At 44.8% G+C, this 18,648-nt stretch overlaps 1 protein-coding gene across 1 annotated transcript in view; it reads left to right on the top strand.

Annotated features, from left to right (window-relative positions):
* The window catches only part of ADARB2 (adenosine deaminase, RNA-specific, B2 (non-functional)), a 430,525-nt gene that overhangs the window by 357,382 nt on the left and 54,495 nt on the right, over positions 1-18,648 (top strand). Inside the window, exon 4 of the mRNA XM_012731274.1 lies at positions 3,725-3,839. Coding sequence (XP_012586728.1) covers positions 3,725-3,839 — 115 coding nt within the window. The remainder of the gene's footprint in view (positions 1-3,724; positions 3,840-18,648) is intronic.

Here is an 18,648-nt window from a genome sequence, read left to right as displayed (position 1 = left end):
AAATAAGTCCTGTGGCTGGAATGGACAGCATGGTAACCGCAGCTGCAGGACTCTATTGCACATTTGGAAGCTGCAGAGAGTAGATCTTAAAAGTTCTTATCACCAAGAAAATCTATGGGTGGGGAAAGATGTTAACTAGACCTGATTGTGGTGATCATTTTATAATTTGCGCAAATATTGAATCATTATGTAGTACACCTGAAACTAATAGAATGTGATGTCAATTATATCTTAGTTTTTTGGGTTTTGTTTTTTGTTTTGTTTTGTTTTAACATTCTCTAGGAAATTTGCTGTGCTTTTGCAGGCATTTCTGCCAAATGAAAAGTAATGCATAGCTTTACGTGTTAGATTTCTCCAAATACTGAGATCCTAAAATATCAGTTAAACACAAGTCCACTCATATTTTGTTTTGAGCATTTGTTTGGATACTACTACAAAACCAGTATGTGAAATATAACATTCCACACTGAAATAAAAGGACAGCAACAATGGAAGATGCAAGAATAGTTCTTGGCTTACATGGTGCCCAGAAGCAGATGCCCAGATCCTTTAAAAATTCCTGGACAAGCAAAGATAGGTGGTTCTGCCTGCCTGAAGCAGGAAAAGCCTGGAGAAGTGGCCTAGTGTACACAAAGCCACCACGAACTGACCAGACAGCACCCCAAGGCGGTCAACTTGTTCAGCAGATACACACAGGATGCCAGGGTGACCCCCAGACAGGAGGAAGTTCCTATTATTCAGGTTCCCAGGCCTGTGTCCCAAGGCCAGGGCTTGACTCCCATTCCTGTGCAGATGTGCTGTGGGGGTACCAGGGGAGAATGACCTTCATCCCAGGGCCTGAGAAACCGGCCTGTGCAATAGGAAAGGCAAATCCCACTCTCCCTTCAAAATCATCTCTGACTCAACTTCCACAGAGCATCCCTTTGAGCCCTCACTTCTTATACCCTGCACCCCCATCCCATCAGCCAGGGTACCCCCTCAGACTGGATAGAAATCCATCCCTCAAGCACAGAGCTCCTCTTCCCAGCTCTGGGATGAGAGGCGGTACCAGTACTGGGTACTATGTTGCTTCATTGGCTTCTTGAAAATTTTCCTCAGAGCCTCTTGTTCAAGCACAGTGATGCTGAAGAGGTCTCTGGGCTCTCGGCTCCTGAGACTCCCCTGATACTGCAGCCTCTCTCCTGTTGTGTCCCTAAAAGTCTGACATCTGGGTCTCCCTCCACCATTTCAGAGTGCCCCGTGTACTGACCTCCCAATCTGAAGGTGACGATATCTGGCCAGGAAGCCCAGCTTCACAAGGAATGATGCCTGACTGAAGCACCATGGAGGCACCCAGCCAATATCTCTACCTGAGCACACTCAGCAACACACGGGGCTTGCCACGGACCCCGATCTGAACACCTGCAAAGAGTAGTTAACCAGTAGATCTTCCCACTCAAGTTAGGAGGTCAGACTCTTCAACTTGTAGAAGTCAACCAAATTCACAATCTGTAATAAGCAGACCCACCCAGGTACAACATGAGGATGGGAGAGCAGCGGATAAGCTTAATGGATAGAACACACTCCCAAATCCTATCCATATCCTGATCCCAGAACCTGTGACTGGGCCTTTGCAAATACAAAGAAGTCAAGGTGGGCTCTCCGTGACATCCAGGAGGCATACAAGCCATGGTGAAACTTCTTTTTGGCTTTTTTTTTTTTTCCTTCATTATTTACCAGCATAGACTAATTCATTGGGGTGTGGAATATTTCCTTCACACCTTAACACTATATAGAAAGAACTAAGAAAAATAGTAAACTATACTTGCTCAATTGATTCAGGAATAAAGCCTTTACATCTAAAAGAAGGAGGAGAAACAGTCAAAGGTCTTTGAATGAGGAAGCATCATCCTGGATTATCCACTGGACCCTAACCCCAAAGACACTCAGAGAAGAGAGGAGAAGCCATGTAGACAGGAGTAGATATCCCTCAGGGCATCCATGGGGGGGGGGACAGAAGGGGGTGGACACTAAAGTGCAGGGAAAGGCCTGAGGCCAGAAGTGGCTCCATCTCCCGAGTCCAAGAAGGACTCAGCTTCTGGGAGGGAGGCTTGTTTCCCCTACGTTTCTGCCTACGAGCGGGGCAAAAGCAGTCACTTCATTTATAATCTTTCTTATCTTTATCTGAGACCTGTTTTGTGAGTAGCATAATATCCAAACATACCATACAAAACTTCATTCCATTAAAGAAAAAAATGAGCTGTTTGCCACCTTATGGAGAAGTGGGTGTTCTAATGGAGAAGTGGGTATTCTGATGGAGAAGTGGGTGTTCTGATTTGGCTACAAAGAGAAGTCAATGCCCAAAGCAGCTGGGGGAACAATAATGGTGATAATGTAATGAGGGTAATAATAATAATAATGAAAGGGGAAGGAAAATTGGAGCAGTTTTGGAGCACTTGAGAAGTGTGAAGCACAGTGCTAAGCATTTAAGCATTAACACAGTTAATCCTCACAAAAGCACAGTCAAATGGAAATTAAGAGGATTACCTTATAAATTAGGGGGGGAAACGGGCTTAGAGGTTTTAAATACCCACCAGACTCACACAGGTTTGTGTGGCTCCATGGCCTGTGAAGGGCACTGCCACCCAGACTGCCTGCTACAGGTGGGCCCTGTCCACCAGCTGGGCCTAGGGGTGGCAGGAGGAGGCTGAGGAAGCTACATCCTCTGGGCCAAACACACTTGTTATTTTGCATGTGCTGTTTTAACAGACATGAGTCACTTTAGGAAATCTCACCAACCAGGATTATATTACCTTGGCATGTGAGTGTGTATGTGAGATGCATGTGTATGTCCTTGCCTGTTTGTGCACATGCATGCATCCATGCATTGTGTGCTATGTGTTGCATTGCACGTGTGTGTGCCTGTGTGTGGGTTTTGCCTGAATTGTGCATATATGGAGATACAGAGTGTCCATGCAGTCAGGGCATGTGTAGATATGTATCACTGTATGTATGGTATGTTCATCTCTCTGTGTGCGTAGGTATGCACATGGGTTGTGTCGTGTATCTGGGTGTGCGCATATGTACATGTGTCCATGTGTGTGTCTGCATGTGTGTGGGTAGGCATGTGTGTGTTGCATTATGGGCTGCAGGACTGCATGTCCGTGCATGGGTGAATGTGAAGGTAGGTGTGTGATCTGTATATTGTATGTGTGTGATATATCTCTGTGTGTGCATGTGTGTACCTGTGTGTGCATGCTATAAGGAAGAGGAGGGGGAAGGTCATAGAGCGAGCATTAGGGGGGGTTCTGCCAAGAAGGGCCTGAGGTGTGTAGGGTGTGTGGAAGTAGTTCTACAATGCTAAGTAGGAGTTGGGAACTGATTGTCCAATATGAGCTAAGCCTCAGGCTCCTCTGAGGTGTTGCACAAGTTTTCCCCAAAGGAACCTCTGTACCTGCAGAGAGGCAGGAGAGAGAGGAAGTAGACACATTTCCTAGGAAGATTCTGCTCAACAGACAGGCCTCTGGTTGGGGCCATGCTGGGGTCCATTCCTCAGAATTCAGGCCACAATGATGCAGGGTCATGATTCTCCCCGCAGCCTCAGGGTCTCAGACAGTGCATGCAGGATGGTGGGCTCTCAGTGACAGGGCGACCTCGGACACTGTACATGGGACACGGCTTTGGAGGGGAGGCCGGGACTATCATCTGCTCAGCCATCAAAGAGGCTGGTGTTTGTGTCTTTCAGGAATTCGCAGACTCCGTGTCCCAACTGGTCACGCAGAAGTTCCGCGAGCTGACGGTAGGCCTGACGTCTGTACATCGCCGCCACAAGGCCCTAGCAGGCATCGTCATGACCAGAGGTAACCACCTCACTTTTCCTGTAGGAGTCTCAACTGCAAGGAGAGGAAATGTGGTGTTTGCCTGATCTTGGGGAGCAACGAGTTCCCTTTTTCTTGAGAAGGCTGGAAAAAAAAAAACAAAAATAAGACAGAGACCAGTGCCAAAAGCACAGGAGTAGCCAAATCATATTGAAGCTGCCCTATAACCTCCTAAGGAAGACTGACTCCTCAAAGGGCCCCTTGATTTCGGTTAACAGTGATAGGTGGGCACTGGTCAGGCTCTTTCCCATCAGGCAGTTTCCCCAGCCTCACCCTGGAGAAGGAAGTCTAGTGTGCGTGTTTGTAAGAGCTGGACTCCAAGTTTCTGCCCACACCCACAGAGCCCCACCCAGCATGGTGAGGCACCTTCTCTGACACATTATCCCTGCCTGTCTTTCCTCTGGGGAAGAGAGCAGCCCTGCCAGAGAAGCTGCCAACCTGGAGAACTCTGCATCCCCTTGGCTGGGGTGCCCAGCACCCATGAACCCTATTCCAGGTGACTCACTAACCCTTCCTGGCAAGCTGTCCCCCTGTCCGCTCAGAGGCGGAATTCCATCCTCAGACACAGAATGACATGACAGGACCGGGAGGAAACAGGGACACTCGTGGTCAAGTCTGTGAGTGCTTTCACAGGCCAGGTTGGAGAAAAGGATGAATTTAAACAATCAGTTTGGATGAAAACATCTCATTGCTAAGCTAAAAATAGTAACAACTCATCAACTGGTTGGTTGAATTCAACTGTTTCTAGTTTGAAAGTTTTGCATGATTTGGTAATGACATCCTAGAAAATGATTATTGTAAAAAAAAACAAATTGTACTTCTCGTTTAGGTTACACACACGCACACGCACACATACAGGCTCAGCTTTGCATGAGTAGACAAATGCAAGCGTTGAAAAGGCTGGTCCTGTCTTGCCAAGTACAAGACACGGGAGCAGGAGGGAAACTACCCAGCACTCAGGCTGAGTTTCAGCACAGAACTCAACACGTAAGCTTTTCACTTGGGGCGCTTTTGTGAAATGGATATTCTGTCTCCTCACAGCTTGATTTGCTAAGAGAAAATACATGAAATGCTTTGGAAAATAAAACTTACCTTATACAAATACTGTTCTAGGTCGAAGGTAATTCAGTGAACCCTCATTGTTGGTAGTTTGCATTCTACCTAAGCTGCGAACAGTTTGCTGTCTTTTATATACTTGGTAGTCTGTGCCTCTCTGTGGAATATGAAATACTCTAAGTTGAGAGCTAAGAGTTCACCAAGCTCATCACTGCTGGTCATGCCCATTCCTTATCCGCAGCATCCACTGCTCCTATGCACCTACATTCCAGGCATTGTTCTGGGGGGGGGCGGGGGGTAGAGGTAGTGAGTGGGGGTGGGGATAACCAGAAAACACAGAGCCCTGCTTAGTATGTAACGATCTAGGAGACAGGGAGACGCAGCTCAAGTGAAGAGCAATACTCAAGTTTGAATCTCAGCAACATCTTAACTAGCCGTCTGATTTTTGTGTTGTCACTGTCCCCCGGGACTCAATTGCCACGTTTAATAGAGCAACAGAACTCCTTCCTGATGCCTATTGATAGTAAATGTGTTGACACACTCACAGAAAGATGCATGGTCCTGCTAAGCGTACCATGTCGTCAGTAATGCTTCTCTTCTATTCTAAGTTACTTACCAAGGGCAGCTCAGCCTAGAGCCTGGGAAACAGGAGGACAAGAACAGGACAGAGCAAGTGCCCTCCTTCCTGAATCTCACAGCTCAGCAGGGATAGGACTCAATGTAGATCCAGTGGAAAGAGAAGTGTGAAAGCGCAGTGTGAGCAGAGTGGTAGGATCATATAAACAAAACATGGCATTTTGTAAGATTTGGAATGTCACATGAACTTTTTGCCCAATGGATTCCAGGAAAATGTAATTGAAATTAACATCTTGTTTTGATCCATGACTATGAAGGAAGCAAGGAGAAGGAGAGGGGAGGGGAGAGAGGGGAGGGTAAAGGAGAGAAAAAAGGAAGGGGGGAAAGAATAAGGAAAAGGAAAAATCAACCAAAGTCATTTCATTCTTGTACAGCATATTTCCAACCCCAAAGCACCTCTCAGTAGGATTTATTGAGTATTTTTCAGTACTCCCTAGCTCTGGAACTGTGATAATCCATTATTTTTCCACTATTCTGGGAAACTCCATCCTGGAAACCCCTAAAAACGCCTCCCAGACTACGTGGTATGGTGACAATCTCTGAAGGATGTGATTCTATACCGCTAAATTATATACAGTTTTGTAAACCAATTTTGCCTCAATAAAAAATAAAATAAAATTTTAAAAATCTACTCCCAGACTTCCTTTGGAAAACAGTACTACAAAGATTTATGGGAAATGGTACTTAAAAGTTGCCAGAGAAGATACTGTCTTATATGCAGGTAATTTACCTAAGAGAACTAAATTTATTACACAAAAGTAGAAGTTTACTAGGTAGGGCTTCACTAACTAATAATTTATGAACATTGGAAAAAATTACTGAAATTTACTTTCCTGTTATAAAGAGAAAATTTAATAAATATATTGATTAAAAAGAAATTAGTAAGAAATATGCAAACTCACTAATAGAGATATTTTTAATGTCACTTAAAGTTGATGCAGCATTTAATCTTAATTCTGGTTTAGTAATTCAAGCAAAGTCCTGCAAAACTCTAAAAAGGAGTAATGTGTCTTACTCTAGTTGAGATCTATACACATATATATACTACAACATTGTAAAATTACATTTATTTTTAAATAGAACATGACTCCATTACTACCCTCATTTTTAGGTGGGATGTCAGTTCTTCTATATTAATTTGTTCATATGAAATCCTTTTCACTTATGAGGCTGAGACAATTTTGGAACCATTATGAGAAATACAATAACAAAAATACATACTTAGGAACAAAACAGTTTTTACATTGATCAAAATAATACAGTCATTGTTTAAAGCTCAGTAAGAGGGCCTCCCTGGTGGCCTGGGGGGTCTCATCGCTATCACTTCTGTAGGCCGAGGCCCCAGTTCAATTCCCAGCCTGGGAGCTGACCCACAAGATGCAGCAGACCTCTCCTGTCTCACGCGCTGCTCCTCTCATTTCAGTAGATCTGCCTGTTGTGTGTCTGGTGAATCTTCTTACCCATCTCTAGAACCCCATATTTTTACGTGCCCTCCCATACCTCTGGCCTACACCTCAGTTACCTGCCCTCCCGTACCTCTGGCCTATCTATATTCTGGCCTACACCTCAGTTTCTCTATACAAACAAATACATAAATAAAAGCAACAGCTTACTCTTTAAAATAAATAAATAAATAAAACAAAACTCCATAGAAGAGGACTTACAGATGAAAGCAATATTCTCCCACTAGCCTTACCTCTCTTTGCTCCTCAGAGGCAATCACTTCTACTCATTTTGAATTTTTGTTCAAAATTTTGAAATGTTGTGACTCTAAATATTATATTGGGTCTATGTTTCTAGATTTTTAATTCTAAATATATACTTACTTGAGCTTTTAAAATTTGATGCCTTTTGTTTTTCATTATTATATTTGTAATATTTCTAATTTGAGATAATGTAGTTAAACTTTTAAGTCTGTATTATCAAATTTAGATAGTGTGTCTTTGCTTCCTGTTCTGTGAAATGAGGAGGGTGGCCCTTCAGCCTTTCCTTCCTAGACAACTTCACTCCACTATAAGTTAGTTTTCATATCATTGTATAATTTATATATTATATATTATACTATCATATATTATATTGTCATACAATTTATATATTATACTATCATTATACTATAATTCTCCATCTATATTTTGTCTGTCAAATGAGTCTAAGAGTTGAAAACCACTGGACAGCATCTACCTGGTCAGGACATGCAGAAAGTTCCATCACAGATGAGTCAAACCCCTTGTTTCTCTGTCAGTTCAATGTCTCTCAAGAAAGAGTATCCAGGAGTCCAGGTCCCATAGATCCTCATTGCTTCCTTCACTAGCTCAAAACCATGTCACATTTAAGCTTGATTCAAATTTCTAGCTATATTTTCATATGTAGTTTTTAAAATAGTGTTTTCCAAAATACCCATTTTTCTTTTTTCACTATCTAAATTTCATTCATACTGAATGAAAAGACAATGCCTTTGTTAGAATGTGACCAAAGATTACCCAATGACCCCCAACCTTGCACACTCTGCAGAAGTCTTGTTATCTATGCAGAGGCAAAACTGACTCTTAAATATCTTTAATAGAATTAGTGTGCATAGAGAGAAAAAAGGGGCATTAGTGCCCCAAGAACACCCAAAATTAAACATCCCCTTGTTAGCAGATGCCCAGCCAAACAGAGTTGGCAGGAAGCAAGGACATGAGACCCGAAATCTTGCCACACATCTCAGGCACCTTCTGGCAGGGAACCACAGTAAATGGGTTCTGAAGCCAGGCCCAGGAAGCTAGGGAAAAGGAGATCCCACATCGGATAGCAGCTGCCATTATCAGCCTGTGCTGAGTCCTGTATGGTTGGTGTCTTGGTTTTGTGTTCAGACTACTGACCGCTTGCCTAGGTGGGAATTCTAAGCTTAAAATTATTTTCAGGTAGTACTTAGCCGGGGGCTTTCTATTACCTCTTATCTAATAGTTCTAATTACAAACAGGATGTCTGACTGATATTCTCTTTCCAGGGAACACCCCACCCCTGGCCAACTCCTTTTCAACTTGAATGTTTTTTTATTTCATGAGAAAATCTTTAGGTCTAAGCCTTCACTTTCCTGGTGTGTTTAAGCCCTTGTATATTTTTTCATTATGACTTTTTTGAAAATAAATTCCATGTGGCTTGTTCACATTTTTGTAGGATTTTCAACATTTTGAATTAATTCTCCATTACCTTTCCTTTCTTATTTCTTCTCTGCCCTTTTACTCTGTGTTCTTGGAAATTTCTTAAGTTTACCTGGCATCTCTTCAACTCCCTTTTGTCCTACTGTGTTGGGTTTTTTGCAATCTATTTTACTATTCAAAACAGCTATCTTGTTCTCAGGTTCCTTTTTTAAGGGACGTGCTTCTTGTTTTATAGACATGACGTCTCCTCACATTTTTCCCTAATCGTCAGCAAATCGCTAAGTTCTCTGTTCTCCGGTTGGGTAAGCCCCATGATCAATGGCTCTCTTTGTTTATTTCCAGTCTTTCTCGTCTATCCTGCTGATGATTTTTGTCTGAATAATCAGTTTGTGATTATTCACAAGACTAGACTAACTGCCACCAGCACTGGCGTGGATTCTGTCCAAGATCGGCGGTTCTCGCATTTCCCGTCAGGCCAGAGTCCCAAAGGAAAGCAAGCCAGCCCCTGTGTGTTTCCCGCAGCCCCTGAGATGGGTAGGCAAGGCCTGATCATAGTGAGGACACTGATGCCAAAACAAGTAAACAACCCTCAGGCCCCAGACTCTCCCCAGACCTCCGGACCAGATTCTCCATTTCCACCCAGAGAGGATGCTGCTTCTTTTCAGTTTCCTCTCCAAGCAGGGAGAGGATGGCTTAGGGGAGCAGCCACTTAATAAAAAATAATTGATGAAACTTCCTGTTCAGGAGCGGGTGACTCTGCTGCCAGGTCATCTTGCAGCAGAGTTCAAGAGGACAACTTTGTGTGCTGGCATTTGGGGCTTGGCTTCCCCGCTTTCTGTTTTATTCCTACACAGCCTCCCCTTCCCATTTGCTTCTTCCTGGAGGCTGTTCACATCATGGTTACAGCTTCACTCCCTCTGAAATCCCTTCATTTCCCTGGGATCTGGGAAAGAAAGAGACACACAGTGTTGCTTACCCCACCCTCTGGAGCCAGAAACCTGGACAACCTTGTTTCACCAAGCTGTCCAGCAATATTTCTCCTTTATTAAGAAATCCTGGTGCACTGTGAGAAAGTGGTTCTGAAGGGACTGCTAGTAGCTGGTAATTTTCATTCTATAGGGACATGTACAATTTTGATAGCACATCCGCCTCCACAACCCTGAGAATTGGGGGAGGGAGGAATCTTCCTTAAGAAAGATTTTAAGAAATACAGATGAAGGCCAGGAAGCCAAGTTTTCCAAAAGTCATGGGGTGCAGGGGCGAGCAATTGTGGCCAGGCAAATTTCTGAAGGGGCATCATCTGTCTGTGTAAAAATTGTTTTATTTCTAATTTATTGAGTAAATAACCAGAAAACAACAGTTCCCTAGTGTTTGTTTCAAATTTGCTTTTGCTAGCCTGTTTTGCAAAACATGTTCAGAAGCTATGGCTTTTGCAAATTTTGTTTCCCGTTTAAACTAAGATGCAGCTTTTAATCACTCTGCAATGTCTTGGATTTATAACTGTCCCCCCAAAATCCCTGTCCGTTGAGAATGGATAGGAACGAGCAGCCTGATAATGCCAAACTTTGTGAAGACAAACCAGAACTGCTCTGGTCAGAGGGTCAAACCCTTCTGGGCAACGTGGTCAATGTTATCATGGAAAATCTGGGGGTGTCAATTCATGTAACAGTAGACCATTCTGAGTTGTGGGCCGTTAGTAAATTGTTCTGAGATGTGGACCACAGAATGTTATTTTGCTGCATGAATTTGGCTTTGAACGTAAAGTGACCTCAGGAGGTGAGAAAATTTGCCTCTGACCCACATGCCTCAAGCTCCAGCTTAAATAAAGAACCATGGGACTGAGTCAAGTCAGATAGAGCAGAAGTTAAGCACTATTTCCCCATTAGCACTTGATCAATCCAGACAGTTTAACATAATTGAATCTTCACTATTCAGCATAAAGGAACAATGGGGAAGTTCAAAGTCACAGAGCCTGTATAGAAGCATAATACAGAGTTTATTCCCCCAAATTCCAAACCTCTTTCTTTCTACTTTCTCCTCCTGAATGGCAATTACTCTGATTGTAAAATTAAAAGCAGGGTCTTTTTATTTATACCCAGCAGGGCACGGGGGAGATGAGTGGGAACAAATGAGCTGGCCAGCCCTGAGCAGAAATCTCATGCTGTGAAGAAAGATGGTGAATTATCATCTGATTTCAAGGAATTGATCTGAGTAATTGCTACAGGAACAGAGGGAAATATGCAGTTGAGGAAAGACCTCCAGGTATGATTTCAGACACATGAAGATGCATGGCGGCTAATAGCATGCCCGCTAAGGAGTCTGATGGACAGTTGATGTCAAAACCTTGGTTTTGCCGGTTAGGGGTACAGCACAAACTGCAGGGCAGACTTCACCACTGGTCCTCGTGTGGGGCATGAACACTGACTGGTTTCTAGTAAACAACCCTCCTTAAATGGAGAGGAAAGGGAAATCCATGCCTGCTGGCCATTGTCCCTCTCACACTCAGGAGTAGGGGTTCAGTCGAGAACTCCCAGGTGCCACAAAATGAAACTCACTGAAGAGTTATGTCCTCATAAAATGTCTTAATTCTTCCTTCTCAGTAAGATGTGTATAAGGAAATAGATAAGGAACGAAGACTATACTTTTGCTAAATTCTTTCCATCTCAGATTTCCCAGCCAAAGCTGTTTAAATGTTTCTGTTTTTTTCCTGATCGTTAAGTCATAATCCAGCTTTTAATTGCCCAGAAGACTTTGCAGGGGTGAGGGTGGGAGGAAGTCAACACTGTATTTTATCTCAAGGCAATTACCTCATCTTTATTCTAGTCTCTTCAACTACATCTTTTTGTCATGGAAACATAACACTCAGTTTGTTGGTCTAAGAATAAAAAGACAAGACATTAACATTTAGAGTTTATCTATTTTCCCAGAGTACTGGGGTGTTTAAACCACATGTTCTCATTCAACAAGGTTGTCCTGTCCATTACATTCACCCTAATCATGAACATTCGCTTGTGTGCTCTGGTTAGGCACGCTGAAGAGAGGGGACAGACAGGCAGGGGGGAAGGAAGAGGGAAGGAGGAAGTAATGAAGGGAGGAAGGAAGAGAGAGGGGCAGTGGGAGGGAGGGAGGAAAAGAGGGAGGGAAAGGAAGAAAGAAGCAAGAAAGGAGAGAATTTTCCCAGAAGATTGTTGTACCCTATCTGTTAGCAGGAGGAGTTAATTATCTTTGCCCCCAACTGTGTGACTGGAAGCAATAGAAAAATATTCTGAAGGGTTTGAACTAATTATGGAGCAATGGGAAACTGGGTAAAGCTGTAGCCATTTGAAGCACTTTGGAGTTATGGGATGGTGTATATAAGGTCATGGTTCTGTCTCCTTCTTCCCAGTGGACCTAACTTTCAAGTGTTCAAGATGGGCCCATCCCTTAGAAGCCACCGCTCATTGGTAAATTTTGGAGGGTCACTTGGTGCCATCTCTAACACCCCTAAGTTGGAATTTGGGGGTGCTCACACCACGAGAATCCAAGCTGTTAAGGCAAAGCCCCGGGCCTGTGCCTCAGACTCACTCCCCTGTGGCCCAAGACCCCCTCCACTCAAATTTCTGAGCATGGCTGGAATTCTCCCCTCTTCTTCCCCATGCCAGATAGCCCTCAGGGCTAAAGAGGAGAGGAAGGACAAGGTCTCAGTTGACCTCCTACTGGAAACAAGGGTTCTCCACTTGGAGTCTTTCCTAACAGTCACCCCTACAACCAGTGAGGTCAGGGTGTTGTGCCAGGTTTCAAGTTTCCCAACAACCACCAAGGAGCCGATCCAATGCAAAGCACACGAGGGTCTTTATTGCAAGCTCGAGCCTGGGCTCCCAACCTGCACCAACACAGTGGCTGAAGTTGAGAGCCCCGAGCTCAGGGAAGGCAGGGTTTTTATTACAGAAGAGGGGAGTTTCAGTCCAGCTGAGGGGAGTTTTTGTTCAGCAGTACATTGGTTGGTGGACATTGAACAAAGTTATCTTGTCTTAACCCGGTTGATCTATGCATGTAAGAGTGTAAGATGTGACCTTCACTACTTGGCTCGCATACCTTAGGACATCTGGCGTTTTCCTGATGTGTACTGTTTATTTGCCAACCTTCTAGTTGGTTGTTGCTATGGGATAAGCAAGATTAGGACATTTACAGTTAAACTCAGCCTTGGCGCCTTGTTGATAACTGAAACTTAGGCCTGGCTGGTTCAGAAGCATTCTGAAGCCTGTCATGGCGTCAGTTTGGTCTTTCAAGGGGAGAGCCAGAAATGGACAAGTGGCCAGTGCTGAGGTGGCCTCAGTGCTAAAATCAGCGCCACTCACGTACCTCACTATGCACCAGTACTTTAACTTGCCATCTAGTTCAGCAGTCATTTGGGACAGTAGTAACTTGCACAGCTCAGTCAAAGAAAAACCAGATATTTTTCTAGAAGGTTCAGAGCATGCAATCAGGGCCAAACCTTTACGACTGGGAAGAACAGTCCTTGAACCATTTCAAATCCAACCCCATCCCTTCCTTTCTGAAAATGAGAACAAAGCTGAGAAGAGGGAGAGGTTGCTTACAGACAAGGAAAGCTCTTCCACTTAAAATTTTGAGCCCATGAATTATTCATGAGCCCTGGCTTCACACTCTCATTATTTCTGGCTTTAGCTCCAGTGAGGCCATCTTGTCAGTCATCCTCAGTGACAGAAAAAAAGGCTGCTTACCACTCAGATCGGGGGTTTCATATTTGTCCCTTTGATATAAAAGAATGGGTTACTAATGGGGCAAAGTACATGTTCAGCCCAATCTAAGTGGAAGATAAATAGATTTTTCAATCTACTAATTGCAAAGTGTTCCTGTCACTCTCCATCTCAGGGGTAGGAGGAGGGAGGGCACTGAATATATTTACTCAACGTGACTTCTCCACATTCACCTCCAGCATTCACATAACCCATAACCTTCTTGAAGCTAATCTGGTCATCGAGCATCCTTTAATAGACAACTGGTCCACCCTGAACTTTGTGATTCCCACGTAGCATCAGTTAAGAGTGTGGTAGCCACAGGAAAGAGGACAGCTGGTCAGTAGTCTTAAACAAATGCCCATTTTGTTAGCCTCACAGAGCCAGCAGGCTGCTGAGGGAGCCTCTGGTTTGGATTGGGCCATGAGTGGTGTCTGCATCTGCATTCTTCAACTTATCCTCTTGCTCCCAGACTATGCAGATCACTGCCAGCTGCTAAAGCACGTAGGGGGCCAAGCCCAGCGGCCACCTGCGTCACACATCCCTTTTCAGTCCCCAGAGCAGGACCAAACCAGCCGGTGGTGAAGGCCTCAAAGGGCTCACACCCACAGCAGGGGACAGCAGACCCCTGCTAACTAACCAAGGACAGCTGAGTTAATGGCTCTGGTAAGAGAGGAGACCATCTAGTGCCAGGAAGTAGGCTAGCCCCAAAACTTAATTTAGAACAAGTCCATTTACTAGGAGAAATGCATCCAACACATGAATTGTTTCATAGACAAAGTCGAGCCCAAATGGTGAAACATGGAAGTGAGCGTGCTCTGGGCCAGCCGATATAGACCTACCACTACCACACCCCATCTCACCTGCCTTCCAACAGGAAGGTGCTCGGTGAGAACTCCCTGAGAGCTGCAGGTGCACAAGTACGGCAGGGTAGTTCCCATGGACACCACAGGAGAGTCTACCCTTCCACAGAGCTTGCACCCCTCCCAGTTTCCTTCCCATGTACATCTCACCCTCATCTGCAGTCCATAGAGTTGGGGGAATTCATTTCTGTGGGGGTGCTTACCCCCATTAGCCAGCCCCTCCACATGTGGGGCCCGGGTGCTTACGAGGTTGGTGTTAGTGTAGGCCTCTGCTTTGTCTCTGGACCCACTCAGCACCCTCTTACCTGTGGTGCCCTGGTACAGGGTCCCGTCCCGCCCCCTCCAAGCGCACCTGCTGTCAATGTGTCTGACAGGGCTCACTCAGCTGACAGAAGTGGACAGAAAAAACTGATCCCTAACATGGTGCCCTGGATCAGTGGCCACCACGGCCTTCGGGGTGATTTACGAATCTCGACCTATAAAGCAACCCCAATCATCTCTGAAGAGAGAAGAACAGCAGTACTAAAATAAAAATGAATCACTCATTATCAGTGTTAGCCAAACCCAGGTCCTCCTCCATATTTGGCCCTATCACAACCCAGGAGCTGGGGCCCCTCTCTGCCCATACAGGGGTGCTGCTACACAGTCTGAGTCCTTTGCTGACTGACAGAGTGAGGAAATCAAAAGGAGAGTGTAGCCACGTGCAGGGAGCTCTGCAGAAGGAAATTAATGTTCCATGACTACTGTACTCCAGCAACCCGGTACTGGGGATCAGACATCCTGGGTTCCATAGCTCCTGGCAAATTTAGCTGTGTCAGCACCCAGGGTGGCTGGCAGGAAAGCCTGCTGTCCTCTACTCTGGTAATGAGTGGATTGGCAGTTGCCCCGCTCACACCAGGCAGGGAAGGGGAGTTCTTCTACAGACCATGAATGATCTTCCAACTGGGGTTGAGGGGTGTTCAATATACAAACACTCCGCCCAGCAATTAGTCTCTCTAATTACTACTGATACCTTCTCTCAAGTTCCTTAACCAAAGCCTCCACTTCAGATGAGACTACCTGTCTCCAAAATGTGTCTAAAATGTTGTCTAATGACAGATTTTCAGGAACCTCCCAAAGATAATTCCACTTAAGAGTCTTGGGATTTTAAGATGGCAGGTGGTGGGTATCAACATCTATGTATTTAACAGCATACAAGGGATTTTTCTATCAGGTAGGTTCAGAAAAATAGCCAGGAACTAGCTCTTTATCTTTCATGCAAGGAGCAGTTTTCATCACCTGTAAAGGTGGACTTGGTGGGACACACTCTGTCAAATCCTTGCAGAATGGAATAACTGGGAAAGAAGAAGAGCCAGTCACCCTAGGGACCACTCCCCACTGCCGGTACCAGCCACGATCCTGGTATTGCACCCCCATCTACATATCATCCCCCAACAGCCCAGAAAGTTCCATATGGCCAGGGTACTGTCACCCCACCACCCAAGTATCTCCCAATACCCAGGTCCCGCTACCCCAGTACCTTGCCATGCCACCCCAGCTCCTGACACTGTCCCCCATGTCAGTAACAGAGAGCACTCAGCCGCAAGACACTTTTCAGAGTTTCTGCAGCAATGTCAGGGCACGCTTGTAACTGTGGATGGAGCAGGGAGTGCCAGACACGGCCACATCTATTGCATTTAGATCTGCGTCACTTCCACTTGGTAGTAGTGTGCCTGAGCCACAGACGGCTCCCCCAACACGAGCAAGCTTGCTCACTCAGAGACCCTTAGAAAACCTGAAGTTCCCAAAGGATTACTTAAAGCAGAGACTTTAAAGGACAAAAATGGTCACATTTTCCTAAATTAGTTACCTAAATTATATGATGACACCTTACCCACAATTAGTTTATAGCTAGAAAACTTAGGGAGGGTGTTGTGCACAATTGGCTAAGTATAAGATAGAGGAGGGGTGGTTTGGACATTGTCTTCTCCACACCCCATGTGCGGCCCCAAGCCCTGTTCACTTCCCTTGGAACAAGTCTGGCCTTCCGCATTCTTCCAACATCTTTGGTCTCCACTTGTTTCTAAGGCTCACTTGGCTTCTACTTCGACTACCCACCCTTCACCCCCCACTCGCACTGCCCAGAAAGTCCACAGATCTACTGAAACAGCCAGATGTCTCTGGCGGAACCCCTGCCTCCTTTCCTGGCTGTCAAGATGAGAAGGAAGGGACTTTGGGACTTCAAGGCTGTGCATCCCATTCCCCCCAATAAGTTATGTGCTTAATACATGGCAAATGAAGGAATGAAAGAGATCAATGATATGCCCTTGAAATTATAAGACAGGACATTCGGTGAGTGCTCGTGGCTGAAATCTGGCTTAGCCTACAGCCTGCTAACACAGATTTATTTTTAAGATGTGCTCCAACATGCCCGGTTTATCTGAGCTTCAAACAAGTCCTCTTGTTTTCACATGAAGAAAACAAGCTTTATATGATCTTAGTAAAAAAAAAAAAAAAGAAAAAAAGAAAGAAAAAAGAACACATGGCTTTTCATCATTTAGCAATAAGAATCATAGAAAAAGCTCTCATTGCAGATAAGAGAAGCAAATATGATTACAGGGAAATCAAAATGCATGCAATGCTAATAGCTAGAAATCACAACGTGCCTGTGTATTGATGAGTTTCCTTAGTATATAAACCTTGATGGCACTGTTTTATTCTGGCCTCGGTTTCTGGAAGAGTCCTTTATTCTGGAGGAAACAATGGATGAGCCAAGTTGACCAAACTTTCAAGCTAGTTGCAAAAATAGGGTGATATGAATCCCGAATGTAGGTCCCATGTTCCATAAAAGACACCTGTGGCCCTGTGTCTCTTACAGAGCTTCATTATGGAAGGATGATACAGACAGTAAGTTCACACAGAAATTCCTCTCCTGCCAAAGCCAATGTATTTGCAAATTTCAGAGAATAAAAGCCTGGGGGACCATAGATTTGTGGAGATTTGTGAAGATGGCCATATATCAAGGCCCTAGAGGAGAAGTCTCCCATCCAACATAGAAATACTTTCTTCCTGCCTCCATCCAGCCATGCTCCTCACAGACTATACACACCTGCACCAGCATTTTTAAATCCATGAGCTTGCAAACTAATTTGAGAAAACTTAAGAGAATTTAGGAGAAAAAGGAATTGACTTGCAGGAAATTCTCTGCAAATATTCAGAGGTTGCAAACCACAGGGAGGCTGAAACCTTTGCAGATGGAAGCTGAGTGAGGGAGTGAAATTGTGCAAGAGATCATTTAGGCCGACTCTGGAGGACGCTTCCTTACGCTGAGTTAATATCTTCTGGGGGAGCCTTCCTTCCTCAAGGGAGGTTATGGAAACCCTATTACGTGAGTCATTAAACTCGATGGACACAGTACTAGAAAACAGGGCATCAGATTCATTTGCGCCACGCCCTCGGGCAGTCTGTATGCAGAATAGGTCCTATTCCTTCCTGTAGTTTCTGTAATCTTGTTAATCTGTTTCTTGCAGGCTGGTGTATTTTACTGACTTATTTTACTTTACATTCTTAGAAATTTGGTCTCCAAAATCAAATGTAGTATCGTGAACCTTCTTTGCAGAGTTGGAACAGGCTAAGAGTTGCTTACTACCGGTCACATAAATGAAAGCACATCCCAGAGATTAGTGTCTAGAGTTAGGGGGAAGGAGGTAGACTGGGGAGAAGCCTGCCAAGCTTGGACGTCCCTTGCGTCATATGTAGACCACCTTGAGTATGCCTCTCATTCTCAGAGACAGTTTCCCGAGAGGAGAATGTGGGTCGACTGAAGGACACCTTTGCAGGAAAGAGCTGAAGAGGGTCACGTCTGAGACCAGCCAGCTCTACAGCATTCATCTACCTCTGAGGAACATCCCAGGGGGTTACCAGGCCACACTCACCACCAAAGCACCCAAAATCCTCCAGAAGAGGTGTGAACCTACACCCTCACGTCCTGTACAGCATTGTAAACTAATGTTATCTCAGTTAAAAAATACAATTTTTTTCTCTTGCCTGTTGGTTGGCGGCTGGTTGTTTGGCTTTCCATCGGTTTCCAGCGTGCTATTGGAGTCGAAGTCAGCAGAACTGGTCGCAAAATGCTGAGGTGTATTAGCAAAAAACAACCCCAGTAGAATTATTGTTGGGCAGAAAACATTGCCATGAAGCCATTCCCAGCTGTGTTGGCATCAGAAATCATTTGCACCATCATCTTGTTGCCACTGGACACAAGTGCTCCGGGTCGGAAGGTGCCACAGAAGCGCCCGATGCGCTGGCTGTTGGAGTGGCCATTGTACACATCCACAAAGTCATAGCGGCACAGATTGTCACTCTCCAGGTCTATAAA

The sequence above is a fragment of the Condylura cristata genome, unplaced genomic scaffold (genome assembly GCF_000260355.1).
Source record: "Condylura cristata isolate star-nosed mole 26May11 unplaced genomic scaffold, ConCri1.0 scaffold00030, whole genome shotgun sequence".
NCBI classification, from domain to species: domain Eukaryota; kingdom Metazoa; phylum Chordata; class Mammalia; order Eulipotyphla; family Talpidae; genus Condylura; species Condylura cristata.
The sequence above is the reverse complement of the archived record's forward strand: the minus strand, read 5'-3'. Positions and strand labels throughout refer to the sequence as shown.